General features: G+C 24.6%; 1 protein-coding gene across 1 annotated transcript in view; it reads left to right on the forward strand.

Moving 5' to 3' along the window:
* The window catches only part of LOC117178010 (AP2-associated protein kinase 1), a 97,521-nt gene that overhangs the window by 61,615 nt on the left and 14,677 nt on the right, over positions 1 to 21,229 (forward strand). Inside the window, exons 11-12 of the mRNA XM_033369190.1 lie at positions 5,707 to 5,956; positions 12,410 to 12,457. Coding sequence (XP_033225081.1) covers positions 5,707 to 5,956; positions 12,410 to 12,457 — 298 coding nt within the window. The remainder of the gene's footprint in view (positions 1 to 5,706; positions 5,957 to 12,409; positions 12,458 to 21,229) is intronic.

Consider the following 21,229-nt stretch of genomic DNA (forward strand, 5'->3'; position numbering starts at 1 on the left):
GTCGGTGTAAAGCTTGTACTCGAACTACTTCGTGTTGCTGTTTAGAAGCCAAAATAAAATGTTGCTCATTTTGTTTGTGTCAAAAAAACAATACGTGCAAAATTAAATTTAATAAGACTGATGAACAAAAATGAGCGGAAAAATATCCATATTTTGTGTATTTTGATATGTACAAACAGTGTATGATATTTAGTCGATAATAAAACAATATTTATTTATAATAAAATAATCATTTGGTGAGAACTGATTGATTGACTGCAAAGAGTCGGGACAAACTTCATACTTTTTTCAGTAAGGCCGCGAGTACCTCGCCGCGCGCCGGCCATAAGCGCCAAACGCACTGTCGCGCGCACAAAAGGCGCTACTTGTAAATTGCGATAACTAGGCTTCCGACTGGTTAATCCAATGTCGCGTACAATGAATAGGTAGAGGAGCTTTCAAAGAACAAGTTGCTTCTTGTTTTCGAAAAATATTCAATAGGTCAAGAATAATCGATACTCAAAGTTTGCAAAAAACGTCAAATTTTGAAATTTGAAAATTTATAACTTTGTAAGTATGCATTTAACAAAAAAGTTGCAAGAGAACTTTTATGCTTAGAATTGTTCATATTTACTAAAAAAAATTTGTCCCATAAAGAAAAACCATTTTTTCCTATTTGTTTAAACAATTGCGTTTTAAACAAAACCTATCCACTTCTCGTAAAATTAACCGGTACCATTGGATTCAGCGGGTCAAAATACATAAGATTAACTAGTTTTTACCTTTTGCCTCTTGAATGCTTGCGGGAACATACCCAGCTCCCGGACTATTTGAATTAGGATTTAAAAAATTGCATTTTCTATCTTTATTAATGATAATTACATTATTTAAATTTCGCGGGAAAATATATCGCTTCAAATTGAAAGGAGCGCTTTATTTAAATGGTAAAATAAGTCAAAGTAATAGAAAACATTGCTCACATTAAACAGTGTCTTATTCATAGTTGCTACAAAATATTCCAATTTCTAAATTCTTCTAGTTATAAAACCAACTATACACCTAGAAGATTAATAATATTAATGCAAAAAAATTTGTTTCTAAATAAATTTTAAACACTTTTTAGTTGAGCTTTTAAATAAAAGAGATCAATTTTGATCCTAAGGAATGAATTTTTAACTAAAATGATGAATCCTCAACCAAAAATATGGATTTTTAAACAAATAATTAGTTGAACTTTCAACCCAAAAGATTATTTTCAGCCAAAAGACTCACTTTCAACAAAGTGCGGGAATTTTCATCAAAAAAAAAAAAGATCTATTTTAAACCAATGAATAGAATAGTTAAAATGTTAGAAAAAATAAATGCTCAACCAAAACAAAACAGAGAACCGAAAAAAAACTAATTTTCAACAAAATATTTTTTTTCCAACCAAAAAATTATTTTTCAACCAAAAATAGAAGAATTAAATTTTTAGTTAAAACAATCATCTTTCAATCCAAAAAATGAATTCGCTACAAAATAATCCAATTTGAATCCAAAAAGATGAATTTTCTACCAAAAAAGATACAGTTTCAATAAAATAAATAAATTTTCAACTAAAAAAAGTTTACAAACGAAAACTAGAATAGTTCAATTTGCGGTTAGGACAGTGCATTTTAAACAAATAAAAAAAGTGTTTTTTAGCAAAATTATTAATTTTTTTTTTCAACTAAAAATATAAAGTTTAAAAAAAACATGGAATAGTTACATCTTCAGTTAAAAAAATTAATTTTCATCTAACAATAGAATAGTTAAATTTTCTACAAAACAGAAATTAATTTTTAACGAAAAGGATGAAGCTAAAACAGATATATTTTCAACTAAAAAAAGAATAATTAAATTTTCAGTAAAAAGCTTCATTTGCAATAAAATCAAAGTAAATTTTCAACCAAGAAGATTAAATGTCTATAAAAAATAAACAAATTATTGACAAAAAATGAATCAGTTACGTTTTTAGTTAATGAAATTCATTATAAATAAGAAAAAACTCATTTTTAACGAATTACATTAATTTTCAACCAAATATTTCAATTTTTAAAGGGAATTTCAACAAAAAAGAGAAATTAGTCTCCAAGAAGCTTAAATATTCTCTCACAAATTCGAATTTTTAATAAAATACAGGAATTTTAAAACAAATATTTAAATTTTCAACTTAAGATAAATTTAGAATCAAACATGAACTATTTCAATTTTTAGTTCAAACAATTAATTTTCAACAAAATAATGAACTAAAATAAAGAATCATCAACCAAATGGAGGAATTTTTAATAAAGAATTTTTAACTTCCAACTAAATAGTTGTATTTTTAAACAAAAAGGATGAATTCTAAACGAAACACGTGAGATTTGTTATTTCAACAAAAAACGATTTCAATTTTATACCAAAAATAGTTGAATTCAACCAAAACACATGAATTTGCAAAAAAATAATAGTTTGAATCCTCAACCAAAAGAGATTAATTTTCAACAAAATGGTTGCGATTTTTTTTTATCTATCGACCCAAAAAATCGGTTATTTTTCAAATGTTTTGTAAATCGTCCAATTTTTTACACAATTAGTATTATTTCAAAATGGGCATCTCCAAATCAAAAATCATTTTTTTTTTTGTAATTTTGCATTGTAGTATCTAGAATATTATGTTATAATTTAAAATCATAACTGCGGAAATAACATATAAAAGGATACTAAACTGAATTTAAATTCTCCAATCATGCTCGAATCCGTGCGCCGCGGTCACATAAAATTATTTTTATTTCACAAAATATTCAACCGTCCACTTTCAAATTTTAAGAGTATATTCTAGATACTACAATAAAAAATTACAAGAACAGAATAATAATTTAATTTGGAGATGTCCTATTTGAAATAATACTAATTTAAAAAAAAAATGGTTGCAAACAAATTATTAAAAAACCGAATTTTTAATCATAAAACATGGACTTTAAAAAGTAAACCATATTGCACTATATTTTCTTGTGGTGCAATTTTTTTAGTTATAAAATTGGGAAATTTACGAAACATTAAAAAAATAACCGATTCTTTTAGGTCGACAGAAAAAAAGTTGATATTTTAGAAAACCGGGAATTTTATTAGACCGAAGAAAACCAGGAAATGACAATGAATTTATTTTTTTTTACCGGGAATTTTACAAAATGTTTAGAACAAAAATTTTGTCCAACTTTGATTTCGACGGTTTTTTTAAATATTTTTTCAAATTGTGATTTTTATAAATTATTATTAAAATGCTTAATTCGAAAATCTTTCAATTTTCCATTTTTAAGTTTTAAAAGAATATATTTTAATTTAAAGAATTTTAAAATGCAATTTTAAAGGCTTAAGGAATTTTAAATTTTTTAAATGGAAGATTTAAAAAAAAACAGGGTGGCCACCAGACCGGGAAACCGGGAATGTTACAAATTTTTAGAAGAAAAACCTGTCCAAGTTCGATTTTAACAGTTTTTTAAATAATTGATGTACAGTTTTGAAGATTTGAAGTTGAAATTTTTTGATAAAAAACGGTTTTATTTTATCAACTGTAAATATAAATAAATACACTATTTTTAAAATGGATCTTCACTCTAAGAATATAAATCTGAACAATAATTGATTTTACCAAACATTTCTAGATCCGTTCCAAATTTGAGAATTTCCAGATTGTAACTCTTTCAATACAAAAATCTTAATAAGAATTGAAATTAATATATCATTTATACCTATAATTTTATTTTAAATAAAAATTTTCATGATTTATCAATAATATATATTTAATTTCGACTTTCAGGTATTCCTTCATATTATTTTTTATATTAAGTTTAATGAATAAATTTGTTAATGTATTATTTCTGTTAATTTTTTTTAGTCATTAAAAAATGTTAACGTGCGTTTTACTATTTTCAACTTAAAAATAAATCCATAATACTATAGTCATAATTAAAGGTTTTTATTAAATTTAAAATATTGTGAGTCTAAATTGTTTAATTTTTATCCCATTAAATTTGAAATTTCCTAATCTAGAAAAAGAATAGCTATTTAATATTTAGCAATACTTCACTGTTCATTTACGACGAGTAAATTGAAATCAAATATTTAGAATTTCGATGAACTTTTACACTTTTAGCGTTGCAATTTTAATTGTTTCTGTTAAAAAGTGTTTAATTTTTAAGTGAAATTGTTTAATTTTGACAGATAAATAATAATTTAACACTTATTAAAGAACACTGTAAAGAAAATTTGAGTAATTTTAAGAGATATTTAGAAGTTTTGAAAAGGTTCAAAATTAATTAAAAACTTGAAATTATTTAAAGTAATTTAAACGAAGCGTGTTAACATTGTTTTCAGAACCTTTAAATATATTAAAAAATTAATCGAAATTTTTGAAAATCCTGCAAATAAAAAAAAATCCTTAAAATTCCATGTTCTTCTTTGTTCATTTTTTTAATCTTTTAAAATCTTCTTAAACTTTGTGTAATAATAATTTTTCAAAGTGAAAAATCATTTTCCATTTTCCCTCTTTTGAAGTCTTTCACAATTCTTAAAAAATTTCTAAATTTTTTGTTAGAGATCTGCAAAAATCTTCATTTTATTTTTAATTCGGCTGTAAGTATTTGAAATTGTTTCAAGTTCTAAATTTAATTCGAACCGTTAAAACTTCTAAATAAATCTTAAAATTACTCTAATATTTTTACAAATAATAATTATTCTATTATTATTTATAAATTAAAATTCTTTTTTTTTTAATTTATAATAAGATTTTCTAAAACTTACAGAAAAAATTTAATTCATTTTGAAATATATTTAAAAGTTCCGAAGAAAAATTTAAAAAACTATTTTGAATTTTGGAAAATTTAAAACCACTTCTAGATTTCCCAAGATTTTGAAATACAATTTTAAAGCCTTTGAAGGATACCTAGACTATTTAAAATAAAAATAATTTAAATTCTAATTACAGAAATGTTAAATTAAAAAAATTGTTTTTCAATTTTTAATGTGTCTAGCTTAAAGTTACGTAAAATAATATAATTTTGAAAATTTTTAAAGTTCATTGCTTGATTTTTTAATTTAGACTATTGAAAATGTTAACGTGGATTTGTATTTTTCGAACTTAATCTGAATCATCTTGGAACTCTATAATTGATAAAAGTTATAAATTTTGTAGTTTATTTGCGTTTTATTTAACATTATTTAGTTGAAAAGGGTTTAGTACCTTCCATTTGGTACGTGTACATTTTTCAGCATTTGAATACACAATTTTTTAATTTAAAAACTTGTAAACTTCAATTTTAAAAGTTTGTAATTCAAGGATTCCACGTTGAATGCTTAAATTTTTTGTTGATTGTTTATTACTTTATATGGAAAAATGTTTACAATATAGTTTTTTTTTTAATTTCATTGGCCGTGAAAAATGTTTGCAAACCGGGAAAAAACCGGGAAATGACCAGGAATCTTTTTCTTCGACTAAAACGGCCAATCTGTCATTTTTTTTTCATTCACGAATTATTATATATATTACTTTAAACCGTAAATGCTTTAAATTCTCCTAAATGTTTTATAAATGCTCGATTCGAGTTTAAATGATGAACATCTTCTTGAGAGCATTTGCTCAACATAAATTATTGGGGATTGAAGTACTCTAACTCGGATGCTTATAGGATTTGACAGATATTTTTTCATAAACATGTTTACCTTTAGGGTGAGCTTTCAAGTGTGGCAGGAATCGAGAGTCGGTCACTAAGTGCAGATGTAGCAGCGTGGAATCCATTTGAAGATGCTCAACCCTTTAGTCAACTTACAGAGGATCATATTTTTGGTGCTGAATTTGATAAGATTAGAAGAGGAAGTAACAGCAGTATTGGTGGCGTAAAAAGCCGAGAAAGCTTAGTAATGTCTTACACGGAAGTGCCAGAGGACCCTTTCGAATCGGCTCCGTTCAACTTACCTAGTGAGTATAAAATAAAACTTTAACACAAAAAAAAAAAAAAAAAAAATTTAAGAAATTAGTTATTTTCACCAAACAGTTGGATTTGTATACAAGAGAGAGAGGAAATTAAAAAAATAATTAATTCTCAGCAGCCTGGCGATTTGACTGAAAATTTTATTGGCCTGGAAAAAATCGAGAAATGACGGGGAATTGAATTTTAAAAAACCGAGAATTTACTTCTGATCGTAGGAAAATTCGAGTTTTTATTATTTCAATAATTTTAGTCAATTTAGAAAAGTGATTTCTACTTTATCTCCAGTTGCAGGGAACATGAGTGAAAATAATTATTGTTTTTATTTTATGACAGGGAGGTTGGATAAAGAAATATAATTTTCCTTGGGACAGGGAATTTTTGAGATGGAATACGAATTTTTTTAAAAATTAAAACTGGGATTTAGGAAAGAGGAGTTTAAAAAATTCCTGTTAGAGTTTTTTTTTGTTTTTTTTTTCGAAGAGGAAATATTTCTGAATTATAGTATACATTTTTATTACATTTTTCGTTGAACTATTTTGGGTCGAAAATGGACCTTTTCGAGTTCATGATTCAACAACTTGGACGTAAATTTGTCTTTTTAAATTGAAAATTCACATATTTTGTTAAAAAATCGACTCTTTTGGCAGAAAATTATTTTTTTCTTGGAAAGTTAATCTCCTTTTTTAAAAATTCTTCTTTTTGGTTGAAAAATAAACTTCTTTGTTGTAAATTATTATTTTTTTTTGTAAATGAAGATTCATAATTTTAATTAAAAATTTATTTCTTTAGTTGAAAAATTAGATATTCAATTGAAATTTTTTTTTTATGAAAAGGAAATTTTATAACGAAAATTTAGATTACATTTTTAACGGAAATTCAACTATTTTATAGTTTTGGTTGGAATTTCATCTTTTTTTTTAATGAAAATTTAAGTATTTGGTTTAAAGTAGATATTTTTTATTTCAAATTAAACTAATTTTAAAAAATTCATATATTTTGTGGAAAAGTCGTCCTTTTTCTGTAGAAAATTAATTTTATCAATTGAGAATTCATCTTTTTGTTCGGTATAAAATTCAAATATTCCAGTTGAAGATTCAACATTTTAGTTAGAGATTTATTATTTCCGTAGTAAGTTAATTCTTTCAACTAAAATTTTCGTCATTCCACTTTCAGTTGAAAATTGACCTTTTCTAGTTCTAAATTGAACAATTTTAAAGTAAATTTGTCTTTTCTAATTAAAAAATCATTACTTTCGTTCGTATTGGTTCGAAAATTCAAGTATTCCTGTTAAATAATTCATCATTTTAGCTGAAAACTGAACTTTTAGGTTATAAATAAATTTAATTGTTTGAAAAATAATCTCTTGTTGAAAATTAATTTTTAATTAAAGATTCATCGTTTTAATTTAAAATTGATTTTGTTTGCTTGAGTTATTTCTTTGGTTTAATTGAAAACTTGAAAATAATTTTTTTCTCAAACTAAAGATATTTCACTTTTTTACTGGAAATTTAATTATTCAATTTTTAATCGAAAAATGATATTTTCTTAATCAGATTTCTTTTTTGGTTCAACATTGATTCTCTTAACTTAAAATTTAGTTGCTTAATTTTTGGTTGAAAATTAAATTTTTTAGTGAAAATTATTATTTTTGTTTTGGTTGAAAGTTCAACTGTATTCGTCGTTTTAGTTGTAAATAAAACTGTTTGCTTTTAAAATTAATTTATTTTCAATTAAAAATTCAACTATTTGGTTGAAAATTCATCTTTGGGGTTAAAATCAAATTTTTTCTAGAAAATTCGAGTGAGGAAAAATGTCTACGTTTTTGAATATAATTTCCATATCGAATTCCTTGGAAATTAATTAAAGATGTGAAAAGATTCAAAAAGTAGTTTAAAACTCATTCTGTCGTTTCCTCAAAGATTCATTATTTTAATTGTATATTCATTTCTACGGTTTAATTTAAAAAAATTGAAAATCAAGTTTTTATCGAAAAATTAAACTCTCTAATTTAACTATTTCTGTTCAATATTCTATCATTTTATTTAAAAATTCACCTCTTTAGATAAAAATGAATTTCTTCAGCTCAAAATGTACTTATTCAACTTTTGCTTTAAAATTTTTTCTTTTGTTGAAAATTTATGTATTTTGTTTAAAATTCCACTTTTATGGTTGAAAAATCATCTCCTTGGTTAAAAAATCAAATATTCTATTGAAGATTAACCATTTTAGTTGAAAATTCATCTTTTGGTTTGAAGATTCACTCACTTGGTTGAGAGTTAAAGTCCTTTGTTGAAAATAATGTGTGAGGTTGATGATTCATTATTTCAATGTAGAATTCATCTCCTACGTTGGAAATTAAGCAATTTTAGTAACAATTTATTATTATTTAGTTGAAAATTATGTTTTTAAATGGCAAATTAAAAAATTTCAGTTGAAAATTCGAGTTTTTTTAGTTAAAAATTAATTTTTTTTGTTCGAAAATTTAGTTACTCCAGTAAAATAATCCAGCATTATAGTTAAAAAGTTGTTTTTAGTTAAAACATAATTTTAGTAGTTGTAAATTTATCTTTTAAATTTTTGGTTAACAATTTTTTTTAGTCGGAAATTCATGTATTTGTTTTAAATTCGCCTTTTATGGTAGAAAATTAATCTCCTTGATTGAAAATTCATTCTTTTGGTTGAAAATTCAACTATTTCAGTTGAAGGTTTATCATTTTAGTTGAAAATTCATCTTTTTGTTTGAAAATGCAACAGCTTGGTTGAAAGTTAAACTTTTCTTTATAAAAATTCCTTTTTTTTTGTTGTTGAAAATTCATCTTATTATTTGAAAATTGAATTATTCCAGTTGAAGATTCATCATTTAATATGAAAATTCATATATTGGCTGAAAAAATTAAAAAAAAAAGACTAATTATAAATTAAACATATTAATTAATTTTTTAGAAACTTGTCCCATTATGTCAATGACATTTATACAAAAAAAACTTCAAACAAAAAGACAAATTTTCAACAAATAAAGATTTTTCACTCAAAAAATAAATAAAATTTTATCTAAATTGTTGGACCTTTAAGCAAAAAGACAAATTTGTCTCAACAAAAATGTTATTTTCAAATAAAAAATATGACTTTTCAGCAAAAAATTAATTCTCCACGAAACTAATTAATTTTTACCCAATAAACATGAAATTTCAAACCAAGAAAATGGTTTTTTTTACTAAAGAAGGAGAATTTTCAGCTAAAAAAATCAATCTTAAAACAGTGGAAAAGTTACATTTTCAGTTAAAAATTAATTTTTAAACAAAAAAAGGGTTTTCGTCTGAACAGTTTAATTTTCCACCAAGAAGATGTATTTTTAACTAAAAATATAAATTTGAAAAAAGTGATTTCTTAACAAAGTAATTCATCTGAATCTTTTAAACAAAATAGTGAAATTCTCTACCAAATAATGCATTTTTATCTAATAAAGATGAAATTCGTACGAAAACAGATACATTTTTAATAAAAAACGACAAATTTATTTTTTTTAACTTGTACTTTCATCCCGAAAAGATTTCAGTTCATTTTTTAACACCAAAATATAAATTTTCATTAAAGCGATGGAATTTTCAACGAAAAAGTATGAGTTTTTAACAAAATGGTTCAATTTTCTACCAAACAGTTGCATTTTTATCCAAGAAAAATGAGATTCCTCTTAAAATAGATGAATTTTTTAATTTAAAAAATAATTAGTAAATAGTGGAATTTTCTTTCAGAAAATATTTCAATTCTATTTTCAACAACAATGTATTAAATTTAAACGAAAAGTAATTTTTCTATAAAATAATTAAATTTTCAACAAAACAACAGAATTTTCAACCAAATAGTTGCATTTTTATCCAACAAAGATGAAATTTCTGCTAAAGCAGGTGAATTTTAGAATTAAAAAGACCAATTTTTAAAAAAGAGGTGGAATTTTCTGCCGATAGTTTGCATTTTTATACTAGAAAGATGAATTGTCTTCTAAAGTAGATGAATCAACAAAAACATGACTTTAAAAAATAGTTCAATTTTTGTCCAACGAATATTTCCAGTTCAATTTCCAGCACCAAATTAAGAATTGTAAACAATAAGTTACTTTTCTGCTGAATAGTCAAAAATTTAACCAAAAAACACGACTTCTTAAAAAGATTGTTAAGTTTTCAAACAAGAATAGGAATTTTAAACAAAAAGTAAATTTTCTAGAAAATAATTTAATTTTCGACAAAACAGTTGCATTTTTATACGAAAAGGATGCAGTATTTCAGCTTAAAAACAAAAAATTTACATGAGATAGAAAAATTTTCAGAAAAAATAGTTTTCATCCAAAAAAGATTTTAGTTTACTTATCATTAATAAAAGATGAATTTTAAACAAAAGGTTAATGTTCTAGGAAAACAACTGAAGTTTTAACCCGAAAAGGCGATTTTTTAACAAAACAGTTACATTTTCAACCAAATATTAAGAATTCATAACAAAAAAGGTAACCTTCAAGAGAACCTTTTTGTGAATTTGCAAAAATTACGTACATGAGTGAGGGACTCTTTTACAAATTTAAAAAATCTGCCCCAGTTCGACTTTAACAATTTTTGAAATAATAATATGAATTTTTATTTATATTTTTTTATTATGATATTATTAAGTTTATAATTCATAATTCGGGAATGTTTTACTTCAACCATTTTACATTTTAGATTTTTATTTTCAAACGTACATGTTAAATTTGAAAAATTTCAAAATGCAGCCTTTAAGACTTAAATAATTAAAATTAAAAGCGTTTGAAATTGATAATTTTTGATAAAAACCATTTTTATTTGATCAACTGTAAATATGAATTAATTCATTATTTCAAAAATTGAATTGTAATTTAAGCATTGAAAAGTGAACAATAATTTATTTGTTAAGACGATTTTAAATCCGCTAAAAATTCAAGAATTTCCAGGTTTTAACGTCAAATATTAAACTGTTTCTATTTTAGTCGTTAAAAAATGTAAATAATTTGAAACTTTATTGTTTGAAATAGAAATTCTTGAATGTTTTAAATTTTGAAGAGTTTTAAAACTTTGAACGTTACGATTTTGATTTTTCTATTTAAGAAATAAATCGTTTGTAAGTGAAAGTGTTGCATTTTTATGTATAAATAAGAATTTAATACTTATTATTTGTGCCTAATTAAAAAAAAACGCACATTTTTTAAAATTAAAAATGGGTTTTCATTTTGAACATTATTTAAAGGCGATATTTAAAAAGATTTCCGAAAATATCAAAAATGAATCTGAAAGATTCTGATGTAATTTTTTTAATTTTTCCAGATTTCCTAAAAATTTAAAGAAAACTTTAAATCATTTCAAAAGATAGTCAGAAGTTACAATAATATTTTTTTACATTTTTTAATTTAGAAAAACTTAAAACAACATTTAGGTTTTTTAAGATTTTGAAATAAAATTTTTGAAACTTTTTAAGAATTTTTAAACTATTTAAAATAAAACATTTAACATGGATTTATACTTTTGGAACAGAATCTGAATCTTTTAACTCTACAATTTATAAAAGTGACAAAGTCAAAAATTTTCAGTTTCAATTAGTTTAATTAAAAATTGTTCGATTAAAAAGTGTTGTACTTAGCATTTAATTAATTTTTTTTAATGAGCATTTGAGTATATTTGCGAACCGGTAAATGACCAGGAATTTTTTTCTTCGATTCAAACGACCACCTTGTTTATTATTGTATAATTAACCCTCAAACAGTAGACTGGTGCGAATATGGCTTTGGCATATCCAACTTCGAATTTAAAAAAGAAGATTGAGACTAAAAAAATTTTAATTACATGTTTTTTGTGTGAAATTTCCTGCTGAATCTAATGGTTCTATAGAAATTTGGATAATCATTAATTTTCCTATGACTATTTCGGAAAAAAATCGCCATTTCTTCGCATTTTATTCAAATTAATTAATCTTTGCGGGATTTTGCAGTTAAAAGAACACAAAATGAACTGTGGTCGTCGCACATTCATCGCATACATATTGGGTTTCTGCAATTTATCTGATGGAAAAAATCACATTTTTGCCAAATTTATTTTAAATTATCATGAAAAATCGATAAATACCAAATAATTGTACATAACCATACTTACATTCAAGAAATGAACGGAAACTCTTTTACTTGAAATATTAGAAATTCCAGCTCGCAACGCTTTACCACACGTAAAAGGTACACAGGTGCTGATTCGCACCAATTCCATTTTCTTGTCCTTCTATCTCGGAGAGATCAATATTTTTCGTTATGGGAATAGTCCCGTACAGCTGTCTATGATTAAATGCTACAAACTTTTCAAAAAGAACGGTGCGACTTTGCACCAGTGTACCGTTTGAGGGATAAAAATATGAATTCTTATTAAACTTTTTTTTTGCTTTTTTCATTTCAGCGAGCAAAAAGAACAAACTGGGATCAAAGGCAACGGCAATCGCTGGAGGTAATGCATGAGAATTTTTTTTCACTCTCTACTCCATATACTCTTCTCTCTTTTCCTTTGAGTTGCTATGCGCTACAAGTAATCGTTTAAATAAAAGATTTCCGGAGACTTAATCAGGGTATGCGTCTAACCATCGTCGCTTCATGAGCAATTTTGAATAATCATAGGCTAGAAAATCACAATCTAGTCGCCGTGAAAGCAAAATAATAATCTATATATTTTTTTCACGCACATTTTGCATTGAAATTTTTTAAAGGTTATTATTATCATTATTATTAAATAAATCCGAGTTGCTTTTTCTATTTAATAATATTTGGACTCATCATCAATACTAACTTTACGGCAAATTAAAATGGCACTTTAATAATTAATTATTGAGTGTTTGTGTGTATCGATGTGAGAGACGATAGTCTGTCTGTCTTCGTCTTCTGACTCTAAACGAGGATAATTATAAGTTTAGACCTTTAATCATTCCACTGGTTAAAAAAGACTCTCAGGTTTTTTTTATGTAAAAGGATTCGTTCTTTGATGATATGCAATTGATTGATACTTTTCTTTCAACGTTTTTTTCTAACTTTAAAAATTAACCAAAGATATCTCGTGATAGTGATGAGCATTAGGCTGGTCCAAAAATGCAATGGGCCTTTTTTCTTTGCGAATTTTCATTCATATCGTCCCCAATTTTGTTTGAATTTTCACAAAAAATAATTTCCGTTTTTTTTTTAGTTGAAAAAAATTATATCGCGGGTTTTCCCGAATTTTTCAACTTTTCAGTTAGAGCGCAGCCATAATTAAATAAATTTCACAGAAATAATGGTTTAAACCATTTATTATTATTTATAATAATAGTCGCTTATTTTAAACTTAGCTTTGGCTTTTTAGTTATGAATAAATAAAAACTAAACATTAGAGAGAATAATTTTTTAATCAATCTCTTTCTATTGTTTGGCATGTATTTTTCTAAGATAAAACAGATGTTTGAAATATTCTTAAAATTTTTTATGAGGATCATATTAAATTTCAATTTTCCTTGATGTAGTTACTTAGAGCTTTTTTTTTAAATTAATATTAAGATTTATTGTTGTTTTCCTGACTAAAAAGTCATAGAAATCCTGCAAATTGCAGAAAAACCTGCAAATTTATAGCATAATCTAAGCGACGATAGTGATTTGAAAAATTCGAAAAAAATCGTGACTTTATAACTCTATACTAAGAGAAAAATGCTATAAACAGTAATAAATTGTTTAAAAAACATAAAATTATCATTAGCGCCAAAAACTCACTAAATTCGTATTTTATGGCTAATTATAATTTTTTATAATAATATAATTGATATAATTTTTAAAAAAATGTATTTATTTTTTTCGCGGATTGGAAAAAATTTGGGGGTGATGTGCATAAGAATTTTTTTTCTAAATTTGGACCATCCTAATGAATTCATTTTAATGAATTGTACATTGATAATGCGTTTTGTTAATTGATGTAAACTGTTTTTCTCCGCAATTCTGTCATTAAGAAACACGAATATGATCGGTATACGATCATTGAAAGTGATGCAGATTTCACGAAGTTCTAGTCTTTAGATTGTTAATTATGCAAATTTACATTTACATATAAATAAATATGTATATATATATATATACATTATTAACTCTGTGTCAAATAAGTTTATAAGTGTAATTACAGATTTAGGACAGGGTTATCGACGATTATTATAGTACTTAGTTTCCAAATTTACAATTTAGGTTTATTTTTTCCTTTTTTTTTTTGGATAAGGTGTTTTTTTCTGAAGATGTTACAATTTAATACTTGAGGAAGTAGAAAATTCAAAGTGTCGACTTTTCCAGAAAAAAATGTATTCAAAATGAATATGCAGGAATAGGGATTGAAAGGATTGATGTTTTTTTTTTGAGATTAAAAATTTTATAAAGATTAAAAATTTTAATGATCTCAAATTGTATCGTTTTCAAAATTCAGGGTGGCCATAGTTCAAGAAATAATTACAAATTCTTCTTCTTTTTGTTTGAAAATTTATTTTTATAACTAAAATTTAACTATTTCATTTTCAGTTGAAAATGTAGCATTTTTAAATAGAAAATTCATGCATTTTATTAAGAATTCGTTTTTTAAGTAGAAAATTATTCCTCTTGATTTAGAATGTACGTGTTTTGCTGAAAAATCATATTGTGAACAAATTAATGTACTTTGCTGAAAATTAATTTTTTTGTGTGTAAAAATTAATTTTTTTATTTGATAATGTAACTGTTTGGTTGAGAATTAATTTGTTTAATTGATGATTCCAGCACTTTATTGAAAATTGGTCTAATTTTTAAATTCAACAGTTTTTTAGATTTTAAATTAAAATCTTTTTTAGTTCAAATTTCAAGTACATTCTTAAAAATGCATTGACTATTCATCATTGTAGTTGAAAATTCATCTCTGGTTAAACAATTTAGCTTATTTGCTATAATTCGATTTTTTTGTTTGGATAAAAATTATATTTTTAACTGAAAGTTTAATTATCTGTTTGAAAATTCGGTTTGCTTTCTTTTATATTACAAATTTTATGTAATTTATGCACGGCGTCCAGGGCAATTTGTTGTTCAGGAAGAGCATGAAAAAGGCAGGGATTTTGAAAAAAGTTTTTGTAAAAGGGATTTTTAAGTTTTAATTATGGACGTATTAGGTAATTTAAAAAAAAAATAACACAATCTTGTGTTAAAAAATAATCCTATGGTAGATGTATAAAAAATGAGAAGTCTGAAAAATAATTTTTCTATGATTTCAATAATAACTATTTATTTATAAAAAACTAATGTTTTTTTGTAATACGACTGATTAATATAATTTTCAGTTCTTAAAATCATAAAAACACTTTTTTCCAGAGACTTGATTTTTGGCACAACCACCGTAAGTAAAGGTTGAATTACAAAGTTGACAAAAAGGAAGCTTTGAAATTTAAAATCTCAGTTGAAATTATGATTTTTTTAAATAAGATTGACTTTTTTTTAAGCGCTTAAGTTAAACTTTTAATAAATGAAAGTTAAAAATATTGAAGTTAATTTTTATATTTAATTTAAATTCTCAGAAATGAGGAAATTTTTCCCTTGATGCAAAGTTTAACAAGAATTGCAAATTGACTCGAAAATTCAGCCGGCTTCAATGTCGATAGATTGAAAATAATAAAGCTTAACATTTTTTCATATTATTCGAATTGAGAAAAACAAAGAAAAGTTCGTGAATTTTTAATGTGACATTTTGTTGCCACCTTGAAATTTGAATAAAATATAAATGTTTAAAAAAATTATTTTTGGCAATATGGCATTCCTATGACATAACTATTTCAATATAATATTCCATCATTTTAGTTGAAAAGTAACTTTTTTGTCGGACATTAATTTTTCTTGATTGAAAATGCATTTTTTTAGTTAAAAATTGAAGTATTCCAGTTCAATAATGATCATTTTAGTTGAAAATTCATTTGTTTATTTGAAAATAAAACTACTTAGTAGAAAGTTAAATTCTTTTGCTAAAAATTAAACTTCCTGGATTTAAAATTCATCGATTCAAGTTTGATTGTTTTCCAGGATTTTATTAAATACCCCGGATAAAAAATTTGTTTTGAAAATTTTTACTAAAAAAAAAAAGTTTGTAACGACTTCATCTACCATTTTTCAAAAATTGGTAAGAAGCAGCACTAAGCTAACATTCTTTTTTTTTTTTGTTAATTTAAAATTACATCACCAGGACTATTATTTTAATTCTTAAAATCATAGAAAAACTATTTTTTCGAAGTATTGGTAAGATGCCATGTTACCATAAGCAATACAAAATTACATTTACCTGGAATTTTTGTTTTATATTTTATAAATCTAAAATTATAAATAAAAAGAAAATTTAAGAACTGAATACTAGAAAATAAAATTCTTCCAAGATTGGACAGCTTAACTGAGAAAAAAACACAGTCGAGATAATCAGTCAAATATTTTGTGAGTTTTGAGGATGTGTCTGTGATTAAATTTTGCTCAGTTAATTTTATGCTCAGACCCTTAGAAAGGACACACTGTAAAATATAAGTTTCCACACTTTATGGCAGTTTACTGCGCTAATAACACTATTACATCGAATTAAAAAATCCAAGTTACGCAATAGGCATGATAGGTAGCATCACTATAATTACAATTGTAATTAATCGATAACTTGATTCTTGAAAGAGATTATTAAAGAGCGAATTAGCACAAATTAGGGAGATTAAACCGGAACCAGAAGTGATGAAAAGCGCGCGATTTTCAAACCATACTTTACAATGAATTTACAATTTTGAATAATAAAATGAGGAAGAAGATAACATAAGATATAAACATATCCAAACTTTATGAAATATATGAATATAAAAATATTGAGGAAGAAAAACGATTCCATTTTGTGTTTAAAAGTTAGTTTTGTGAGTTGAAAATTCAGGCATATTTATTAAAATTCGACTTTTTTAGAATAAAATTAATCTTATTAGTTGAAAGTTTAACTATTTGGTTAAAAAAATTTTTTTTGTTAAAAAGTTATTTTTTTCAATTGAAAATTTTTAAGAAAGGTCAGAAAAAATTTGACATTTGGTTGAAAAGTGATCTTTTATAGTTGAAAATTCAATTATTCGGTTAAAAATTAATCTATTTTATCCACGGTTAATTTTTTTGGTAAAAGATTAAGTTTCATAGTTGAAAATTCATTTTCTTGGGTGAAGGATTCATCATTTTTATTAAAAATGTATTACTTTGGTTGAAAATTGATTTATTTTATTAAAAATACGTTTTGTTTGTTTGAAAACATTTTCTTAACTGAATGTTTAACTATTTCATTTTTAATATAAAATTTACATTTTGAACATTCATCTAGTTGAAAATTCATATACATATTTAGTGGAAAATGCGTCTTTTTTGGTGAAAAATTAATATTCTTGATTAAAAATTTATTTTCTTTGTTTGGAAATTCAACTATTTTGTTGAAAATTCTTTGTTTGTTGGTTGAAACTAATGTCCATAACTAAAAATTGACATGTTCCATTTTTGGATCAAACTGAATCCTTTTTTAGTTGGAAATTCAACTTTTGGTTAAAAATTCATGTATTTTGTAGAAAATTAATGTTTATGGTTGATTCTTAATCGTTTTGTTTAAAAATTCATACTTTTTGTAGAAAATTAATCTTCTTAGTCTATTCGATTTTTGGTTTAAAAGTGATCTTTTTTAGATAACAAGTTAACCATCTGATTTAAAATTAATGTATTTTCTCAAAAGTTAATTTTTTTGTAGTAAATTAATGTTCGTTTTTGAAAATTCATCTTTTTTAGTTGAAAATCAGTCTTTTTTTGTAGAAAATTAATCTTCTTGATTGAAAATTCGTCTTTTTGGTTAGAAATTCAACTTTTTAGTTAAAAATTCAACATTTTGGTTGAAAATTCATTTTGTTCTGTGAAAGATTAGTAATTATTTTTTGTGTCAATTGAAAAAATTAATTTTCAACCCAAAAAACGAATATTTAACAAAATAGTTAAATTTTTAACCAACAAGATTAATTTTATCATAAAAGAGATGAATTTTCATAAAAATACCTACATTTTTAACTAAAACAAGTAATTTTTAAACACACAATGGAATAGTTTTTTTCTAAATATTTATATTTTCGTATATTTCATACATTTTTGATATATTTATATTTCGTGTTGTATTCTTCCTCATTTTATTTGTCAGAATTGTAAATTGATCGATTTCATTTCAAATCAGGCAGGTTCTATACTTGAAGCTGCAGAATCTCTCAAGGACAAAATATGTTTTTTTTTTCTTTAGAGGAAATTTGGCGATACGTATTTTTGCGATTTGTGAAAAATTTTTTTTTACGGAGTTATGCGCATTTGAATTTGGACTTTGTTTTTCAAAAAAAAAATAATAATAATTTTTTTCATTAAATTTATTTCGAAGCCCGCGAGAAAATATGAAAAATGTTCTAAATTAACAAAATGGCGGCGGTTTTACTGAAAATACTAAAAGTAGATTTTCTCAAAAAACCCACATTTTTGCCAATTTTTTGTTGAATTTGTGCTATCATGAGAAAACTGCCTTGTGAATTTTATGCGGGCTAAATAAATTTTGTGGCCTGGAGAATTTTTCTCTTTCATAAAATTGAATTCTCGCATTTTTCTTACAAACAATAATAGACACGAAAAAATGTTTAGAAACCGTTTCCGAGAAAAACACAAAAATTCAATTTTCATAAGCAAAAAAATTCTCTTTACTCTTGGCTTATGGAAATACCCACCAATTTTGTTCGATATTTCAGAAAAATATATATTTTTTGAGAAAATCTGGAAAGAAATCTGAAATATCTCAATTAGGTCAACAGATATATAAGTTTAAAGAAAAAATTGGGTTTTTTGGAAAAACAAAGCCAAAAATTCAAATACGCATAACTCCGTAAAATTTTTTTTAAAAAATCGCAAAAATACGTATCGCCTAATTTTATAAAAAAAACATCGTCGTTTATTAGCTAATTTCACAGTTGCGCTTATCCGCTCTCTATACATTATCGATGCGAAACCAGTGATATAAGTTACTAAATTCAGCCAATGCGAAGAGAGTTCGTGATTGTAAATAGTCTCATGTTTGACTGGAAAAATGGAATTGTTTGCTAAATATGATAAATTAGCAAGAGGGAGTGATGCGTTCAGATATACTGTGTTAAATGTAATGTGAGATTCATTATAGGTTTAGTTATATAAATTGAATAATGGAATAACTCACTAATTGATTTATATTTTAAGCGAGCATAATTCTCTAACTGTACTCAAGCGTCCGGTGTATATATTCTTGATAGATATAAAACTGTATAGAGTATGAAATATGTTACTGTAAACTTGGAAATTTTTTTATTACAATTGAAGCTCAGCTTCGCTAATTGATTTTGCTGGAAGCACAATTGCCGATAAGTTGATCGGTTTTTATTTGCTTCAAATTTTCAACTTTCTCTTTGCAGTGCTTTTCTTCTGAACTTTTCCTGATCGATCAGGTCAATTTTTCAGGTTTGTCAGAACGGTCAAAACTTTCGTGCACAGGGTCAGATAAAATAATATGACAGTATTTAGTTAAATATTTTATTTTTATATTATAAAATATTTAAATATTTTACTAAATTTGAATATGTATTTGGTTAGTATTTTTATGTTTTTATGTACCTGGAAAAAGCCGGGAATTTGTTTCAGTGGCCGGGATTTTTCGTTTGAATTATCTGATATGCAGATTAAAAGTGGTTTCATATATTTCATTGTTCTAAGTGAATTTATGAAAAAATCATAAATCTTGTTTGGAATAGGATATTTACATACACAAAAAAAACACGATTCTGTCTTGGAATAGTGATTTTTCTAAAAGAATTATAATTTTATGTTGCGATAACAAATTCCAGTAAATAAATATGTATAATTTTGAGTTTGGAGAGGGAATTTCCGTGAAGAATTAGAATTTTTTCTTCGAGACAGGGAATATCAGTAAAGAATCATCATTTTTATTTTGAGACAGGGAATTTGACTAAAGAATTATAATTTCGATAATTGGAATCGGGAATTACCGTAAAGAATTATATTTTTTACTTTGGGATCTGGAATTTTGGTAAAGGATGATATTTATGACAATTGGAATCGGGAATTTTCGCAAAGAATTATAATTTCGACTATTGAAATTGAGAATTGTAGTAAAGAATTATAATTTTGACAATTGAAATCGGGACTTTTAGTCAAGAATTATAATTTTGAGTTTTGGACAGGAATTGTAATGTAGCATTGTAATTTGAAGTTTAGGACAGAAAATTTTGGTAAAAAATTATAATTTTGAGTTAGGGACAGGGAATTTCAGTAAAGAAATATAATTTTAAAAATTGGAACTAGCAATTTTTTACTGAAATTCCCTGTTCCCAAACTTAAAATTAGAATTCTTCATTAAAATTCCCTGTCCCAAACTCAATATTATAATTCTTTACCCAAATTTCCTACCCCAAACTGCAAATAATAATTCTACACTAAAATTCTTGTCCCAAACTGAACATTATAATTCTTTACTAAAATTATCGATTCCAATTGTCAAAATTATAAATCTTTATTAAAATTCAAAATTATAATTATTTATGGTAATTGCTGGTTCCAATTTTTAAAATTCTATTTCTTTTCTGAAATTCCCTGTCCTAAACTCAAAATTATAATTCTTCATTAAAATTCCCTGTCGCAAACTCAATATTATAATTCTTTGCAGAAATTTTCTGTCCTAAACTTCAAATTACAATGCTACACTAAAATTAATGTCCAAAACTCAAAATTATAATCCTTGCCTAAAATTCCCGATTTCAATTGTCAAAATTATAACTCTTTGCGAAAATTCCTGATTCCAATGGTCAAAATTAAATTTCAATACTAAAATTCCCCGTCCAAAATTCAAAACTATAATTACTTTCTAAAATTGTCTAGCTCAAACTCAAAATTATAATTCTATAGTCAAATTCCTTATTCCAAATTCAAAATTATAATTCCGTATGGTAATTTCTGGTTTCAATTTAAAATTTTTTTTAAATATTATAATTCTTTACCAAAATTTTCTGTCCTGAATTTCAAATTATAATACTACACTAAAATTAATGCCCAAAACTCAAAATTATAATCCTTGCCTAAAATTCCCGATTTCAATTGTCAAAATTGCATTTTATTACAAAAATTACCCGTCCAAAATTAAAAATTATAA

This window comes from Belonocnema kinseyi, chromosome 8, assembly GCF_010883055.1.
Source record: "Belonocnema kinseyi isolate 2016_QV_RU_SX_M_011 chromosome 8, B_treatae_v1, whole genome shotgun sequence".
Classification (NCBI taxonomy): domain Eukaryota; kingdom Metazoa; phylum Arthropoda; class Insecta; order Hymenoptera; family Cynipidae; genus Belonocnema; species Belonocnema kinseyi.